The sequence below is a fragment of the Monodon monoceros genome, unplaced genomic scaffold (genome assembly GCF_005190385.1).
Source record: "Monodon monoceros isolate NGI ecotype Baffin Bay Population unplaced genomic scaffold, NGI_Narwhal_1 Super_Scaffold_20, whole genome shotgun sequence".
Classification (NCBI taxonomy): domain Eukaryota; kingdom Metazoa; phylum Chordata; class Mammalia; order Artiodactyla; family Monodontidae; genus Monodon; species Monodon monoceros.
The window spans coordinates 35,669,895-35,687,030 of record NW_021703777.1 but is presented as its reverse complement, the minus strand read 5'-3'; the positions used below and the strand labels follow the sequence as shown (position 1 = coordinate 35,687,030).

Sequence of the window (17,136 nt, the reverse complement as noted above, 5' to 3'; positions counted from 1 at the left end):
TCTTTCTTTCTTTCTTTCTTTCTTTCTTTCTTTCTTTCTTTCTTTCTCTTTCTCTCTCTCTCTCTCTCTCTCTTTCTCTCTGTCTTTCTCTCTTTCTTCTTTAAGAGTAACATCTGATGTATGTTTTAGGAACAATATATTCCATACTCTGGCAGTGAGGTTGAAGTCTAAGTGCGGGGGGTGGGGGAGAGATTTGGCAAGGGAAATAATCCTCATTAAGCTATTGAAAAAGTATGATGATGTATGAAGAAGAACCTGAACTAAGAGAATGTTAGGTGTTCTAGAAAAAATGGAAAATCTTATGATTATTTTTAATTTCCAGTAGGAATTAGATGATGGAAGAGTTAGCGAATTGGTACATATTGACTCTAGTGATTACTGATCTTTAGTGTGAAACCGAATCACCTGGAGGGCTTGTTGAAACTCTAATTGTTGGACCACACCAACAGAGTTTCTGCTTCTGTAGGTTTGGGTGGGGCCTGAAAGTTTGCAAAAGAATGCAAGAATGGAGCAACAGAGGAACCCAAAGAAACAAATGGAAGACAAGTAGCAAGTTGATAGAACTTAAACCCAACCATATCAATAATTAAAATAATGACTAAACATATCAGTTACAAGGCAGAGATCCAGCAGACTGGGTTTTACCGAACACGGTCATCTACTTCCAATAGATGTATTTAAAAATAAGAACATGCATAGGTATAAAGGCAAAGGATAGAGCAAGATACATCATCTAACAGTAAGCATAGGAAAGCTGGATGGCTATATGAGAATCAAGAGGGCAGAAGTAGAACCAATGGATGATGGCTGCAGGGAAGCCAGTTTTAGCTCTATGGAGCACAGAGGTTTCCACCGCTATCACTGGCCAGCAGTGGAAGGGGCTGCCTTGTAATTACAACACATGTCCCTGGAAATATGCAAACAGGCCAGTCTAGGAAGAGAAAGAGCATTCTTGCATGGAGAATTGGATTAGATGATCTCCTTTGGTCTCCTTTCTGGAGCTAAGATTTCATCATAGTTTATTTTCTACAATAATTGTAAATTATTACAATTGTAAAAAACGTAAATTGCGGGTAAGTGTTCATTTTATAATACTTAGAATATTTTTAAATGCCCAGAATAAGACAAGTCATTTGATCCTTCCAGCCAGGAACATCTATGGCTAACATTTGGTACAGAGGCTCAGTCAATCTTTTTAATACACAGATTTATTTCAATTTTGGTGAAGTGGGTTCATAACAGCTGCACTGTATAGCAACTGCTGTTTTTTTTTTTTTTAAGTTTATACTATATCTTTCTATGTCATAAAATATTTTTGTAAAACAGGAGAGTGAAAGCATATTCAACCCAGGGGGAGAAAAAGCATTTCGAGACTAGTTGTATAAATTCAAGAAAACAGAGAAGTATTTCAAGTGAGATCTCCCTGCAATGACACCACTGCACTTTTACTATCTCAAGAGACCTTTGGGATTTGGGTGGTGATTACATGTGCAGGAAGAGCCAGGAAAAGGAGAGAGTGACTGATCTTTAGTTTGGGTGATTGGTGACTAGGACCAGGGGAGAGGAATGGGTTAGAGTCATGTTAATTCTGGCCCTGTTGAGTTTGAGTTGCCCGGGGGTCACTGCCTGGCCTGGGACCATTTCTCAGGCTAATTTTGTCTCTTTCCTTTAACCTGTTTGCCTTTCCTTTTTAAAGGCATCACCGCTCTACCCTGCACACTCCCTGCATACTCGTTATTGTGCGTACTCGCTGGTTTTTACTAGTAAAAAACTTAAGGAGGCAGATCTTATTTTAAGAAGTTAATTGCTGATCATTACAGTTAAATACATTATAAAGATAATGGAATTTTTTAGTTTTATGTGACCCACATCCCTCCTGATCTGCTAATTGGAAGTCCTCTTTGAATTCTGCCCTCTGCTTTTATTCCTAAGAATGGAACCAGCAACACTCCCCCTCCCCCCCCCCCCCCCCCCCCCCCCCCCACCGCCACAGCCCCGCACCAGTCCCTTCTTTGGTGAAGGAGACATTGTCCCCTCCCTCTGTAGAGAAGCCACCCTTGCAGACCCAAGAAGCAGCTCAGGTTGAATGATAGGTGGCTCTTGGCATCTCTAAGGTGACACTTTTCACTAAGTGAATGATCCATTTGGGACAGCCTCCCAAGTGCCTTTTTATACCCAGGAAAGTGGTTTTGGGCAGCTGGAAAGAAGGGACTTGGAGTTGTGGGGAGAGGCTTGGGCTAGAGTCACACTTCTGGAGGGTCACTGATAATTTTGTCCAAGACAGCATGTAGACTGAGAGATAAGGGACGTTTTCTAGCATCTCTTATTGGATCCCAGATGTGTGAGCAGAAAGAATTATGAAACACAATGAGGTCCCTCCAAATAGAGAGGTATCATGAAAGTCCACAGAGGAAAGTTTTGAGGAAGGTGGCCACTGGGGTCACAAAGGAAGCAGACCACTCTTTGTTTAGGAAGTTTGGCTGTGATGGCAGAAGGAGATTGGGCACTAGCTTTTAGGGGGAGAAGGCTGATATGTGGGAGAAATGGCTGATTATAGAGAAAGCTGTGGTAGAGAAAATAGAAAATGAGCCTGGAGCCCCTTGTAGTACCAGAAAGTAAGGAAGTGCTTAAAAGACAAAAGGAGGGGAGCAAGTCAAAGGGATGAGGGGCTAACTGGAAGAGCTCCCAGTGGCCAGAGCCAGAACAATTTGAGCAATAAAGTAAATCGTAGAGCATTGGATTTTAGCCCAAAGGATAAAGTAAGTATCTGTGAGTATATGCCATACTGCTATAAATAAATGATTGAATAAATTAATAAATGGAGAAGTAAATCTTTCTTACAAAAGAATTCCAAGTAATGCGTGGGTACTACCACCCCACAGGAGTGGAGCATAAGTCCCTCCCTCCCTTGAAGGGAAAAACCATTAGACAAAGCCAGGTGGGGACACCTGGCCTGAACTCCTCAAAACTGTCAAAGTCATAAAAAACCAGGAAAGACTGAGAAACTGTCACACAGTGCAATGTGTGATATCCTGGATTGGCTCTTGGAGCAGAAAGAGGATATTAATGGAAATCAAAATAAGTCTAGAGTTTAGTTCATAGTAGTATACCAATGTGGATTTCTCAGTTTTGACAAATGACAGATGATACTATAAGATGTGAAAATGGGGAAACTGGCCGGGGAGGTATATGAGAATTCTTTGCAACTTTTCTGTAAATCTAAAATTATTCCAAAGTAAAAAGACTTTTTTTTTTTTAAAGTGTGTGTTACCAAACGAAAGTTCATATGCCTAATTCACAGTGAGGCCAAACAAACCAAAATGTAGGAGTTTGGGGCAGAGAAAGGTTTATTGCAGGGCCAAGCAAGGAGAATAGGTGGCTCACGCTCAAACAAACAAACAAAGAAACAAAACCCGCACTCCGCAAAGGGTTTCGGCAAAGCATTTTTAAATGCTAGGTGAGGGCGGGGCGTCCCAGGGTAAGTGATCAGCTCGTGCACTGTTCTCTGATTTGTTTATGGTGGGGTGACAAGGTGGTGTCATAGGAGTTAACATTATCAATCCTTAGGCACCAGTAGGTCTGGGGGGTATGTGCTCGGGATCATCAAGTAGTTAATTTCTTTGTTTGGTGGTGGTTTTAGCATCTGAAAAACAACTCAGGAAATGTGCATCAGATACTGTTATTTAGATAATTCAGAGAGGAGCTAAAGCAGAAGATATGGGGGAGGGGTCTGTCCCAGGAAGACCCCATAGGGTCCTGCTCAGTTACATGTTGGGGTGGGGTTGGGGGTTGGGGAAACTTGAGCTTGTTTGTAGGCTGAGAATAAATAAGTCAGCTGGTATGGATGGGCAGAGGTATTGGGGCGGGGAAGGAAGAATGTTTTATCTATGTACAAACAGAAAAAGATAGGAAAAGTGTAGACCAGGAGTAGAGAAAAAGACATTTCAGTGAAGGAAGAGGTGATATTGGGCAGTAGTCTTTAAACATTTTTGCTTGTGTCCCCTCCAAAAGAATGTTGAAAAACTGGAAGTCTTTAGTCTCAAACCTATCAGCTGAATCGTATCAGAGAAAATTTCCATCTCATTTCATAATTCTCATATATAGCTGGATTGGTGAGGCAGGGCCTTGCTCCAGGTTGGTTACCTGGATATGTCAGATGAGGAGCCACCCATGAGTTTTTCCTGATTTGAGCTCAGGGACTGTCCTCCTACATAGAACTGTTCCTCTGGGGCTTCAGACATATTTGCACCCTGGAGCAATGTACACTTAGAAGAGTGATTTGGAATGGGTGAGAGGCCTACTTTTCTTGATCAAGTAGGGAAAGGCAAGCGGAAGTGGGAGGAAAGCCTGAACCCTCATTTCAGGAAAGAGGGCATTTGGGAATGAAGAACCAGGAAATAGATTTGCTTCAAACCTCTGCCCTCATCCCTCTTGAGGACTTCCACATACCCCTGATTTGAAGATCATGGTAGAGGACCTGAAAAGTGTGGCGTAAAGCTGGGGAAGAAGAGGACTTTCTCAGGACCAGCAAGGGGAGGACTGTTTTGTGTTGAGGTCATAGCTGAAGGGGGAGCTAGTTAATTTCCAGCGATGCTTATCCAGTTTTCCCTGCTATGTCTGCCCACCAGAGATGGCTCATCTTTTATCTCCTCCTTTGTCTCCCCTCCCTTTTCCTGTGTCTGATTTATTTGTGACTGTCCAGTGGCACCTTGAGCACCCTTCTTTTGGTGAAGTGATTTCTGCAGTGTCCTCATTAAACAGCATCCCACTGAAATGAAGTAAAAATTCTTAGATTTGACCGACGTAACTTTTAGATCAAAAATGCCATTAAAGAGTAGTATCATTGAATGACTATTGTGGACCAAATGCATGCATTGAATGAATATTTAACAGTTCTGATTAAGGCAACTTGTTTTAAAAAATTTTTTTTATTAAATTTAAAGTATGTTAGATTTTGCCTTCTATCTCCTAAATTAAAAAATATATATATAAACATACATTTTAAAACATATGCCTGTTTATATTTTGCCAAATAAATGATGGAACACTTGAAAGATGATTCTGTTTTCACTCTTGGATAACAATATGTAGGGCACATTTGTGATTGTACTTAAGATATTGTTATATATGCCATCTGTTGTTGCCACTACATGTGTGCAAGTGTCATTTATAAAGCTCATTAATTTAAAGAGCTAATAAAAAGGCACTCTTGTGATTCAGGAACCCATTTCAGGTAGTAAAACAGTCTGTCCCACTCACCTTATAAATTCTGCCCTGTTTATTAAATTGTGTACCTTACTTTTTTGTTGTTAGCATACTTGGTCACTGTAGGCTTGGTGAATTCTGGAAATGTAGAACTGATTAGCATATTCTCACCATACTGAGAAACTTGTTATTTTGATATATAGATGATATTTTGCTGTCATGTAACATCTTTCCATTCATTTATTTTTATTTTTTAAGACTTATTTTGAATTGGCTTTATTAGGCAATTCATGAATAGGGCAGAATCCCATCTAGCAACTAGAAGGGAATTCCCTCTTTCCATTATTTTCATTAGAAATTCTTCACTGTAGGGAATTCCCTGGCAGTCCAGGGGTTAGGACTCTGTGCTTTCGCTAGGTTCAGTCCTTGGTCTTAAGATCCCACAAGCTGTGTGGCAGGGCCAAAAAAAAAAAACCCACAAAACTTCACTGTACTGGGCAATTACTAAGACAGTCCTAACATTTTAAAGGGGCAGTGAAGATTGACAGGTGATGGTACCCATTATTTGTAAGGTAAATTGGGTCCATTAGCTGGTCCAGTTTGAGTGCACCTTAGGGCCTAGGGATTTATCACCTAAAGTCTACAGAGCCTCAGGTCCTCCTTAGGTGAGCTGCAGAGGGATCATGAACATCAAAGTATAGCAAATGTCATGTGCATAGGTCTGTATCCTCGAATCTCATCAGTAAGGCAAAGAATTCTGTGCCCCCAAAAGGTTAAGAATGTCTTTTGTTCAGTTTCACTGCTGAACAAGACTGTGGGTTGGATACAATGGTGTTTTCAAAACACTTGGAGATAATAACACCCACGTGCGTATTGCTGAACTTCTTCAGCCACATGGAGTATCCAATTCCAGAATAATTTCTCCTGCACTTTCCTCTAGTATTGTTAGATCTATTACAAAGCGAGTGTAATCCCACATCTGTTTTAAATTACTCTCACTAATTTATGTTACAAATGATCTTGAGAGCCCTGGGAATCTCAGGTGTAATCCCAATCTGCTGTTGATTTCATATTTCCGTGTGTGTAAGTATTTGCTGTATTCTTTCATTTCCTCATCTTTAGTGGAACAGCACAATTAACACAGTTCACAGAGGAAAAATGTAATTTTAATATAAGTGATGTTATATTTCTAGCCAGTGATAAATGGAAATTTTGTGAGTAAATGCTATTATGCAATATTGTTTCTGCTTACTTATATGTCTGATATCAATTTAAAGGATAAATATCATAGTTGGTATTTAGAACAAGAGAAAGATGGGGGAAAATGGCAAGCAAAAAATTTTGGGGGGCTTCCCTGCTGGCGCAGTGGTTGAGAGTCCGCCTGCTGATGCAGGGGACACGGGTTCGTGCCCTGGTCCGGGAAGATCCCACATGCCGCAGAGCGGCTGGGCCCGTGAGCCATGGCCGCTGAGCCTGCGCATCCGGAGCCTGTGCTCCTCAACGGGAGAGGCCACAACAGTGAGAGGCCCGCGTACCACAAAAAAAAAAAAAATTTTGGAGAGTAGACTTTTGCCTAAATTTATGCTTTGTTTCCTTCAAGGTTTATCATTCTTCTATTGCAAAAGAATACACGTGTGCAGTGGTATTTTATTGTCTGATAGAGATTTCTTATGAATGAAAATAAATGCTGTCCAACCATGATACTTAAAATGACTGAGGGATTATAAACCAATACTGAATCAAAGAGCTCACTTTTATCTTGTAAGTATGCGTGATCTAAGCAAGTCGCTCTCACATGTAAGCAGACAAGTATTAGCTGGAGAATTTGTTGAAGTGCATATCCCTGAGACCTCTCCCTACAAAGATTTTGATTCACGAGTTCTGGAGTCTGTGGTTTTAACACATGACACAGGTGATTTGATATTTTACCAAAGCTGATCTGGGTGCTAAGATTCTACACAGGAATAGCTATAATATAATAATATTACTTTTAATATAAGAGAAGCCATGATGATGGTGGAGAGCTGGAGGAAACATGGAAGTATCAACAAGTATCAACAAATGACATGGAATAAGTTTGCACCCTCAAATTATTAAGAACCCCAAAGAGTTTTTGTATGTGTGTGTTTTATCTATTGACACTTGCTATATTAAAAATTAAAATTGAGATATTTAAAATATTAAATTCTTTAAAATAATAAACCCATTACCTGTTAACTTAAATAATATTTTTATTTGGAAAAAAAACTATTTCCAAAATAAAAAATTTAGTAAGAGGAGTGGCATTATTTTACATTTATGCAAATCTCTTTACTGTCCAAACTAATAGAAGACAGCCAGATTCTCATCTGCTTCTGTGTTCAATCTGTTGCAACGTTATTTTGGTTGAAATATATGAAGAAGATGCAGCCTCACAGAAAATGGAGGAGTATTTTAATACCTTTTTTGATATTATATCAAAACTCTACAAGTCATAGTTTCTTAAAGGTTAGTTGCAATGTGGAATTTGAAATCATATCATTGAACTTTTTTTTTGATATATTAAAATCCATTGGTCTGTCCTGCACTTTCAATGGATCTTTTACCTGTGCACGATTTAAAAAAAAATTATTTAATTAATTTATTTATGGCTGTGTTGGGTCTTTGTTGCTGTGCGTGGGCTTTCTGTAGTTGTGGTGCGCCGGGGCTACTCTTTCATTGTGGCGCACAGGCTTCTCGTTGTGGTGGCTTCTCTTGTTGCGGAGCATGGGCTCTAGGTGTGCGGGCTTCAGTAGTTGTGGCATGTGGGCTCAGTAGTTGTGGCTCATGGGCTCTAGAGCGCAGGCTCGGTAGTTGTGGCGCACGGGCTTAGTTGCTCCGCGGCATGTGGGATCTTCTCAGACCACAGCTCAATCATGTGTCCCCTGCACTGGCAGGTGGATTCTTAACCACTGCGCCACCAGGGAAGCCCCACAATTTTGTACTGTTTAGAAAATTTTGGTCACTGAGTTACGCAGGTCTTCTTTTTTTAAAATTTAATTAATTAATTAATTTAGTTTTGGTTGCATTGGGTCTTCGTTGCTGTGCATGGGCTTTTTCTAGTTGTGGCGAGCAGGGGCTACTCTGTTGTGGTGTGCTGGCTTCTCACTGTGGTGGCGTCTCTTGTTGCGGAGCACAGGGTCTAGGCGTGTGGGCTTCAGTAGTTGTGGGTCACAGGCTTAGTCAGTAGTTGTGGCTCACGGGCTCTAGAGCGTGGGCTCAGTAGTTGTTGCTCGCGGGCTTTAGTGTGCAGGCTCAGTAGTTGCGGCGCACGGGCTTAGTTGCTCCGTGGCATGTCTGATCTTTGTGGACCAGGGCTCGAACCCGTGTCCCCTGCCTTGGCAGGCAGATTCTTAACCACTGTGCCACCAGGGAAGTCCGTACACAGGTCTTCTAAAACCACATTCATTACTGTCCTTACCTCATCGGGAAAGTCTTTAAGTATTGGGAAGCTGACAGGCTCGCAGTGGCAGATGTCATTTTCCAAAATGCTTGAAAACTCAAATTTTATCATTGGCAATAAATACTGTCAGTTGTTTTCCTTGAAGAAACAGACTCACTTTGTTCATTTTTGAGAAAATGATTACCAAATACCCAAGTCAGAATAACCACAGTTCGTCAATTGTTCTTTCAATTGTTCCTCACTTGTTCTTTCAATTTTTTTTCATGGACTACCATTTCTCTAGAAATGGTAGTCCATGAAAAAAACAGCTATTTCAGCTTGCAACTCAATTATACAAGTGCTTTTCTTCTAGACAACCACTGTACTTCACTCTGCAGTAGCAGAGTGCTTCATGTGAACTTCCCATTTTGTCACAAAGAACATTAAAATGACCTGTACTCAAGGGTCAAGATTTAAGAAAAGTAGTAATTCTTACTGCTCGCTTCATTAAGGACATGTGTAAAGAAAACTGACCTTTTTTTCTTTTTTAAACTGCTAATGAGTGAAGAGCCACTGCCTTGATTAGTGCTAAGGTGCCAGCAGTTTCCCCACAATTGCTTTTGCACCATCAGTGCAAATGTCAGCACAGTGAAAAAGACAGATAATGTCTTTGTGTTATTCTAAAAATAGCTTGACCTCTGAGAAGGTCCTGGGGACTCCCAGGAGACCACGAATCACACTTTGAGACCCACCATAGAGATGCTTTGGGCCTTCCACCCGCCAGCCCCCACCTCCCAGCTTTGCAGTTTTTGTGCAGATGTCAACATGTCTATCCATGGCTCCTTAGCAGTACAGTGTGGAGTATCTCTTTGTGAGATGGTGTCACTGTCATGATTCTAGGTAGAATGGGGAGTCCACGGGGCCGGCATTCACTCCATTTAGAGTTTGCAGCTCCTACAACATGAGACGCTGAAGCCCAACCTCTCTCCTGCTCAACGACGTTTTTCCCTGCTTAGCTTTAGGCACAGTTTAAATTTAAATGCCTTCCCTGGCCCCCTTAGTAGGACACGGTTTCGTTTGTACTTACACTGTTTAATATATTGTTGGCTTGCATCCTCAGTCATTTTCTAAAAATTTGTCAGTTCCTTAATTACTTTTTCAAGTACCATCTGAGTTGCTGTTTCCTTTTAATCTGAATGTTGTCCAATAAAAGAGAGGGCGTTTTTTTTTTTTTTAAAAAGAGACGGCGCTTTGTACATATTTGTTTCAATGTAACGAAATCAAAACTGAAAGCTAACAAAGTCAAACAAGTGTGCGTTAGTTGCACATTTCCTGACTGCAAGCATTGGCACGATCAAACGTAGCGAACGTGTTTTACTGCTGTGGTTTTATTCCTTGTTCACTTCAGCCTCTTGGGACCCAATATTCAACAAATATTCAAATTGGGGCTGGAGTTCTGACTGCCCGGGTACTGCGTGTTCCGGCAGTGTGTGTTTGTACGTTGTTAAAACCTGACAAGAGAGCGGTAGCCAGGAGCCTGCAGGCGGGGCTCCGCCGCGGTCGGGCCAGCTGGGCTGCGTCGGCGTTCGGGCTCTGCGCCCCCGCCCGGCGCAGCCTCGGGCTGGGCCGGTGGAGCGCCGTGCCCTTTTAAGGAGGCGGACCGTACCACCAGAACTTTGTTGAAGGGGGTGTCCAGGCGAACTCGGACAACTTTAACAGAGCCGAAGGACGATTTCCTTTACCTTGTGACGCGGGCCGGAGTTCTAGTGCTGCTTGGCGGAAGCTGTGCGTTGGTGGGCTTTGCGCGAAGGAAGCCCTTCGGTTTCCCTTCTCCGGAATCGCCCGGAGGGATCTCACTCGGTCTGAATTCAGACGCGAAGCTCCCCGGGCCGGTCCAGAGTGTAGTTTGCCTGCAGAGGCCCCAGTGCCCGGATGTCCATCAGGATTAGCGCGAGCCAATACGCTCGGAGCCCGAGGCTGCGCTGAGGACGCTCGGGCTCGGGAGCAGGTAGTCCGGTAAAATCGGGTAGTCGCGCTGGGGAATCGTCCCCGCCCGGCCCCGGCAAATGGTGAGCGCGGCGCTGGCAGAAGGGCCGCGGGTTGAAGGCTCTGATGGACAGGAGACCTTGAGCTCTATAAACTGAATTATGGCAGCCCAGTCAAGGTAAGGCAGGCACCGAGAGAAACTTTTAAAATATGTTAGTGGCTAGGAGAATTGAAGGTTGCAAGGGAAAGGTCGGGGTGCTGCGAAGAGGACGAGCAGGAAGCAGCTTTGTCATTGCTTTCTCATCATTCCTGATGCTGTGGTTCTTTATTTATGTCAGATAAAAAACAGTTTGGAGAACATACTAGACAATTTCTGCAGAGAGGAGGGGGTTGAGTTAAAGTTAAGATTAAAGTTAAATTTCTCTTCCAAAAATAATTATTTTCAGAAAAATAAAGTTGATTTAACTTGTCTGCCTTTGCCCAAATTGTCCTTTAGTTTCTTTGTGCACCTCCTTCTGGTTCTCCTGATTTTTTTTTCCCCCTCTCCGCTAATGCCTTGAGCAGAATTTTAGAAATCGATTAATGTGAAACAGTTCGCCTTGGGGGAGGTGGTTGAGAATTTGCCTGGTAAGTGACTGGAAATTTTACTGCCAGAATGTACGATTGCACATAAAACGGCACAGCTTGCGTGAATCTGCTGAGTAGGCAAAGACCAGGAATGTATCGGGGTTGGTGAAGGGGAGAGGATAATGAACTGCAGTTGCTGTCAGAGGAACGCTATTGTAAGAACCTCCAGCCCTGACTTTCCATGGTTTGTTACTTTTTTTGTAATGAGGCTTTAAGAGTGATGACAAGGCATTAGTGATTTTTATGAAATTCAAACTGTTGTGTATGATTTCATTTTAGTTGTGACAGCAGTTGGTGCTAAAGGAAGCCTACAATTTAGATATACGTTCTTTTTAAACTTTCAGTTTTACTGGAAAGTACTTTGGTGTCGCATTTAAATTAATGAGAGCTCCTCAAGTTGCTTTTTGATGTAATATAGTGATTTGGGGGAAATCTTACAAGGCTAAACACATTTCAGGTCTGAAGACCCAGATAGGTCACTCAAAGAAATAGATGCTATAAGCTTAAAGTTTGGGCTTGATGAGACTTTGAAATTTTTTCCTAAGAGATAGAACTTTCTAGGAAGAAAAAGAACTTCACTATATAGAGCGCCTCTATGTGCTTTGTATATTTAATCCTCTAGACTCAGTGGTTTATCCCCTGCCCCCATTTTATTGGCTGTTCTAAGAGAGAGGTTCTTAACTTGAGGCCATTTAGTAGGAAAACTTGGATGAGAAACAAAAGTTGCATCTTTATTTATGCTAACCTTGACTGAAATTTAACTGCCAAAAGGGTCCATGGCATCAAAACCTTAGATTAAGACACTGTGATCTAAGAAATTAAATGGTATCTAACAGAGCTCAATAATAGAAAGCTGGGATTTGAACTCAGATGTGAGTGATTTCAGTGTCTGAACCCTTAAATTAATTAAGAATAAAATGAGGTAATAGCTAAATTGGACACTGCTGTGTGCCAGGCACAGCAACTGTAATTGGATTACCTCTTTGACTCTTCTCAGTTGCTTAAATAGGTAAGTACTTGTATTTTTTCACATTTGTTCAGGAAACTGAGGCTCAGCCAGCCTGTTTCTTGCTTGAGGTCACACAGGTAGAGCAGTGCCTGCCTGACTTCTGAGCTGCCCTGCAGCATTTCCTTACTTCCAGGCTGCCTCTTTAATGCTGAGATGAGGTGTTGAAAGGGAGCTGCAACGCCTCAGTCTAAATGCGCAAAAAGCAATTTCTGCTAAAAGTACTTTGCTACAAGATGTAAAAATCCGAGTTATCAGTATGGTAGTTCAATTTGCTGGTAATTGAAATAGGAGGACTGTACATATTCTGCTTTTCTGCCTGGCCTTCAGATGTGCCCTTGAACTAGGAACAAAGCCACGATGTCTTTTTTTAAAAAATTTTTGGCCTCACTGCATGGCACCTGGGAACTTAGCTCCCCGACCAGGGATTGAACCTGCGCCCCCTGCATTGGAAGTGCAGAGTCTTAATGAGTGAACTGCCAGGGAAGTCCCCAAGGCCATGCTGTCTTGCTATTTTCTTAGTCTGCATCCTGGGAGTGTATCTCTCAAGTGGTAAATGTGCATTTTTTCACTTATAGCTGGCATGTGGTCCAAACTCACTTAGACATTGTGTTTGTGGGAGAATAGGTAATCTTTGAGATCCCCAGAGAGAATATATGGAGAAAATTGCAGGTATTTTTGGATTTCAGGAAACCCCAAAGCTGGGCCACTCTGCCTGAGTAGTGCTAAGAGAAACGCAGCCATCATCTGTGATGTATAATCTGGGGTAGTAAAATCTTGCTCGTGTGTCAGCATCTGTTTGCTTTTGAAACAATTAATTTAGATTCTTGGACTCATTGGATCTGAATATTCATAGCATTCATAGCTCAGTTCTAACCATTGTGCACTGTTTAAATAATTAGGTGGTGGGATTTTTTTGTTTGTTTTTGAGTAGAAGAGATAGATGGAAACTTAGACGAAACTGAATTTTGTAGCACTGGTAGTGAATAAATGAGCTGACCATGGCACTATTCTCTTATTATTTGTTATTGTTATAAGGTAATAGTCTTCACTTGATGTTGATGGATGGTGCATGACTAATTTTTCATGTGTATTTCTTCTCTGTAGTCAGCTCCTTAAGACATTGTCTCACATTTTTAGTATTCCTTGCATAGGCTAGAAGTACTTTGAATGAGGGAGGGACTGCTTAAATCTCTAGGCTTGTGAATTTCCATAAATTGAGGTTGCATATTCTTCTCCATTTTAAAACCTAAAAGTAGGAAATTGATTATTTTGTTTTGCTTTGTGGTTGATTTCTTCTGCTAGATATGGAAGACATTTATTGAATGAAAGGTCAGTTCCCTAAGTTTTAAAAATTAGATTTTGGGTCAGTATTTTGAGAGCATTAAATATCTGCTTTGCCTTTTCAGAATTGTGGAGAAAGGCCGTCATGTAGAAGTGCAACATCAGTTAAAGCAGGGCATAGTCTATGCCTCCCCTCTCAGATCAGTGTGTGCTTCCTTTGGAATCTATAAGCACAACAGATACATTGACTAGGCTTCCTTGCTTTAAGGTGAAAGAGTTACAGATCATGGCTTTAGTTTCCAAATTCTGATCTAAAGCACTTGAAGACGTGCTTTTATAGGAGTATACAGCCTGGCACACCCTCTTTTGGGGACTGGTAAACCTATGATGGGTAGGGGTGGGCATGGAACCCCATCAGTTTGTAGATCTATCCTTTTCTATGAGGATTAGCTTGCCTTATATTGAGGAGTGTGTTGATGGATAAAAGAGAAAAGAGGGCTTTGGTTCTCCATCTCTGCTAACCCCTTCATTGAAGCAATCCCTGAATTTTAGAAAGGAATACGTACATCTCTTCAACTACCGTCAGGGATTAACTGGTTTTAAATGCACCTTGTGCTACTGGAGAAGCCCTGGCCCACCTCCCCCCAGGGTGTGTGTGTGTGTAGCAGGGGGAGGGTGCATGAATGAGAGTTGGGGGAGTTGAACTTGCTTCTTTAGAAGAGTAGCTTCTGGTGGCTGAGCATGTCTCAAAAGCTCTTTCACACAAACTGCAGAAGGAAATTAAGTTTAGGTAACTCTCCCACAGGTTTTTGTTTGTTTGTTTGAATTTGACTAAAGTTAATGATGTTTAAAAAAAAAATAATAGAGGAAAGTTAGATTGTTCCCAAGATTATTATGAAGCCGGTTTTTGGTGGATCTCTTACTCTGGTGGGGGAAATTTTCCACGACAAAAAGCAATGCTCTTAAACTGGTATGGAACCAGTTTTGCTCCGTCCTCTGTCCCCACCCCCAGTTTATGAGCTTTGTAAAGATTACCTTGGAAGAAAATTCATGAAAGCAAAAAAGCTCTGATTTAATATGAGCAAATATCAAAGAAGAATGCTTGATGTTTTGGAAAGTGCAGTTCAAGGAAGTGATTTCAAGAGGGAAATAATTTATGCAGTATTTTGACCCAGTGAATGTCTTCATTTTTTCCCTTAAGACACCATTGTAAACTGTGTCCTTGACAGAAGAGGTTTCTTAAATGATTTCCTTCTAGTTCATCCTGAGAGCCCCGCTGAGCTTCCTGACTCAGACTAGAGGTTCTTCCATGATGAAGATGGAAGGAGGATTGAGTCATTTTTTTCATTCAGCTGGTTTATGGGGATCTTCTTTGGCAAAAAAAATATAAAAAAATTAACACAAGTGGTCTCTCAGGAGAGTTAGGGGATTCTATACTATACCATGAAAAAGTATTCAATAGCTGGTTCTATACTGTTTTGAAAATGGAATTTAGTGAATGCTGCACCTAAGCAACTTAAATGTCAAATATGCTAATTATCTTAATCATGGATAAGAGAAATCTCTCTCATCTGGGCACTGTCACTTATCTGTTTTGAGCATTCAAATCTATGTATTACTTAATAGCTGTAAAATGGAGGAGTTATAAAGCTGGTTTGCTTCATTACAGCTTTGAGGTATAACATACAACTTGATTTGCTTCTAATATATAAACTTAGTTTTCTGTTAGCAAATTTCTCTATTTTGTTTGCTTTCCAAGATAGGAAAATAAACTTATTTCCAAAATCTGCCTTCTGAAAGGGCAAGTCCTGTATGTGAGATGTGGTGAGAAGGACTACAGGCGACAGCGTATTCTGACTTTACTTCCGTACTACTTGGAAATACAGCCTGCACCTTTAGGACAATGTTTCTTGGCTCAGAAGTACAAACATAGCAAGCTTCGGTATCATAATCTCTTTGTTGTGGTTCAGTTACATTTTATTGATATGGGGTGGGTGCATAACTTTTACAGCTTAAATGATTACCTGTCCTTTTTACTTAAGTTAAAAAAAAATTGAAAGCTAAAGTTGTATTTTAGCTCTGCTTCTGATTGTTCTTCATGCATTTTAATATGAACATAACCTGTATTCATTTGCTCAAAATAATACAGCAACTAGAATGCAAAGTAATGTCTTGCTCAAATATATATGTACCAGATGAAGTTTAGCTTTAGGCCTCTGGTGGAGGGGGTGGAGAATAAGATTTATAACTTTTAGTGTTAATGCCCTTGGAGACCCAAAAGTAAAAATTAACTTTAATAAACATCCCAGTGCTGACTTTTTGTGTCTTGGCAGTGATCAGTGTTGAGAATCCTGCTCCTGTGCAAACTTTTCCCTTTTCCTATCTATCCGCAGTGAGTTAAAGCTTAACCTGATGGCCACAAAGCCAGCAGACTTAATATCCTGAAAGCCTTTTTCAATGGTGAACGTCTGTTGTTTTCTTGCATTGGTTTATTGGCTTCGTTTTTAATTTAACCAGATTGGACTCCTATCAGGTTCTTAAAGCAGTAATTTGATGTCAGATTTAATATATTAAGAGGAAATCCCAATAGTGACGTCTTGTCAAAAGGAACTGAAGCAAACAGAAGGGAGAAATATATTGTATTTCTATTGACAGCTAAATTGTCTTTATTTTGGTATTAGGTATTGTATTTCCAGAGGGCACCCATAGTTCGACCACATTCTAAAAGTACCAAGGATTGTTCTTCCTCCACAGTGGCTCATGTGATGATGAATGCTTGGAGACCTGCAGGCCACATGATCCTTTGTTTGGGTGGGCTGGGGAGAGTTAAGGATGTGACTCCTGAGTCACTGGTTCGCCTTTATTTTACCCAAAAGGATCTTGCCTTTCTTTTCAGTATTGCTTACAGCTCGATTGGCAATTAAACAAATAAAAGTGAAGGAATATTTTAGGGGCAGTGTGGTTATATTAAGCTCAAAGTTCTCAAACTGGATTAGACACAAGAAACAACATGAGTGCTTCTTAACATGCAGATTCTGCTCTCCCCTCCCCCCAGAGATTCCTTTTAGGCAGGTCCAGGGTGGAGCTTGGGTGGAGCCCTGCTGGGTCTGAGGCCAGAGGCCCACCTACAACACTTTGTGAAATGGGGTGTGTGTGAGGGAGATACAGTATCATATAAACTATGTCGTGTAATGCAGTTACATTTTGATTTAATATATATTCATATATACACACCCTCCCCATTGAAATAGACAAGAGGTTGGTACAGAAGGTAGATATCTACCTCTATAAATTTATGTACTTATTATAAACTCTATTAGTTGAAATGTCCAAATGCACCTATATTTAAAAAATAAAAGGAAAAGGAAAGTACCAAGAAGTAATGTGCAATGTTTGATCCAGCAGCACTTTCCTAAAAATTGTTTCTTAAGGACCTGGATACTTAATTTACCCTTTTCTATCCGCTCTGGTCTCCCTCCCAAAACTACTAACTCACTCTTCAACATCCCCCCACCCCCATCCCCCGTTCATCAGGTGGCAGTTGTTTTGTTTTGTTTTTAATTTTTATTTATTTATTTTTGGCTGCATTGGGTCTTCGTTGCTGCGCACAGGCCTTCTCTAAGTTGCT

General features: G+C 41.0%; 1 protein-coding gene across 5 annotated transcripts in view; it reads left to right on the top strand.

Moving 5' to 3' along the window:
* AFF1 (AF4/FMR2 family member 1) overlaps nucleotides 1–17,136 on the top strand; it is a 205,772-nt gene that overhangs the window by 69,048 nt on the left and 119,588 nt on the right. For 2 of the 5 annotated variants that reach the window (XM_029235702.1, XM_029235701.1), the window contains exon 1: nucleotides 10,428–10,769. The exons of 2 other annotated variants lie outside the window; for them this stretch is intronic. In XM_029235702.1, coding sequence (XP_029091535.1) covers nucleotides 10,753–10,769 — 17 coding nt within the window. In that variant the 5' untranslated portion in view covers nucleotides 10,428–10,752. Of the gene's footprint in view, nucleotides 1–10,427; nucleotides 10,770–17,136 lie in introns of those variants that run through there. One more of the 5 variants, XM_029235703.1, reaches the window with a different exon arrangement.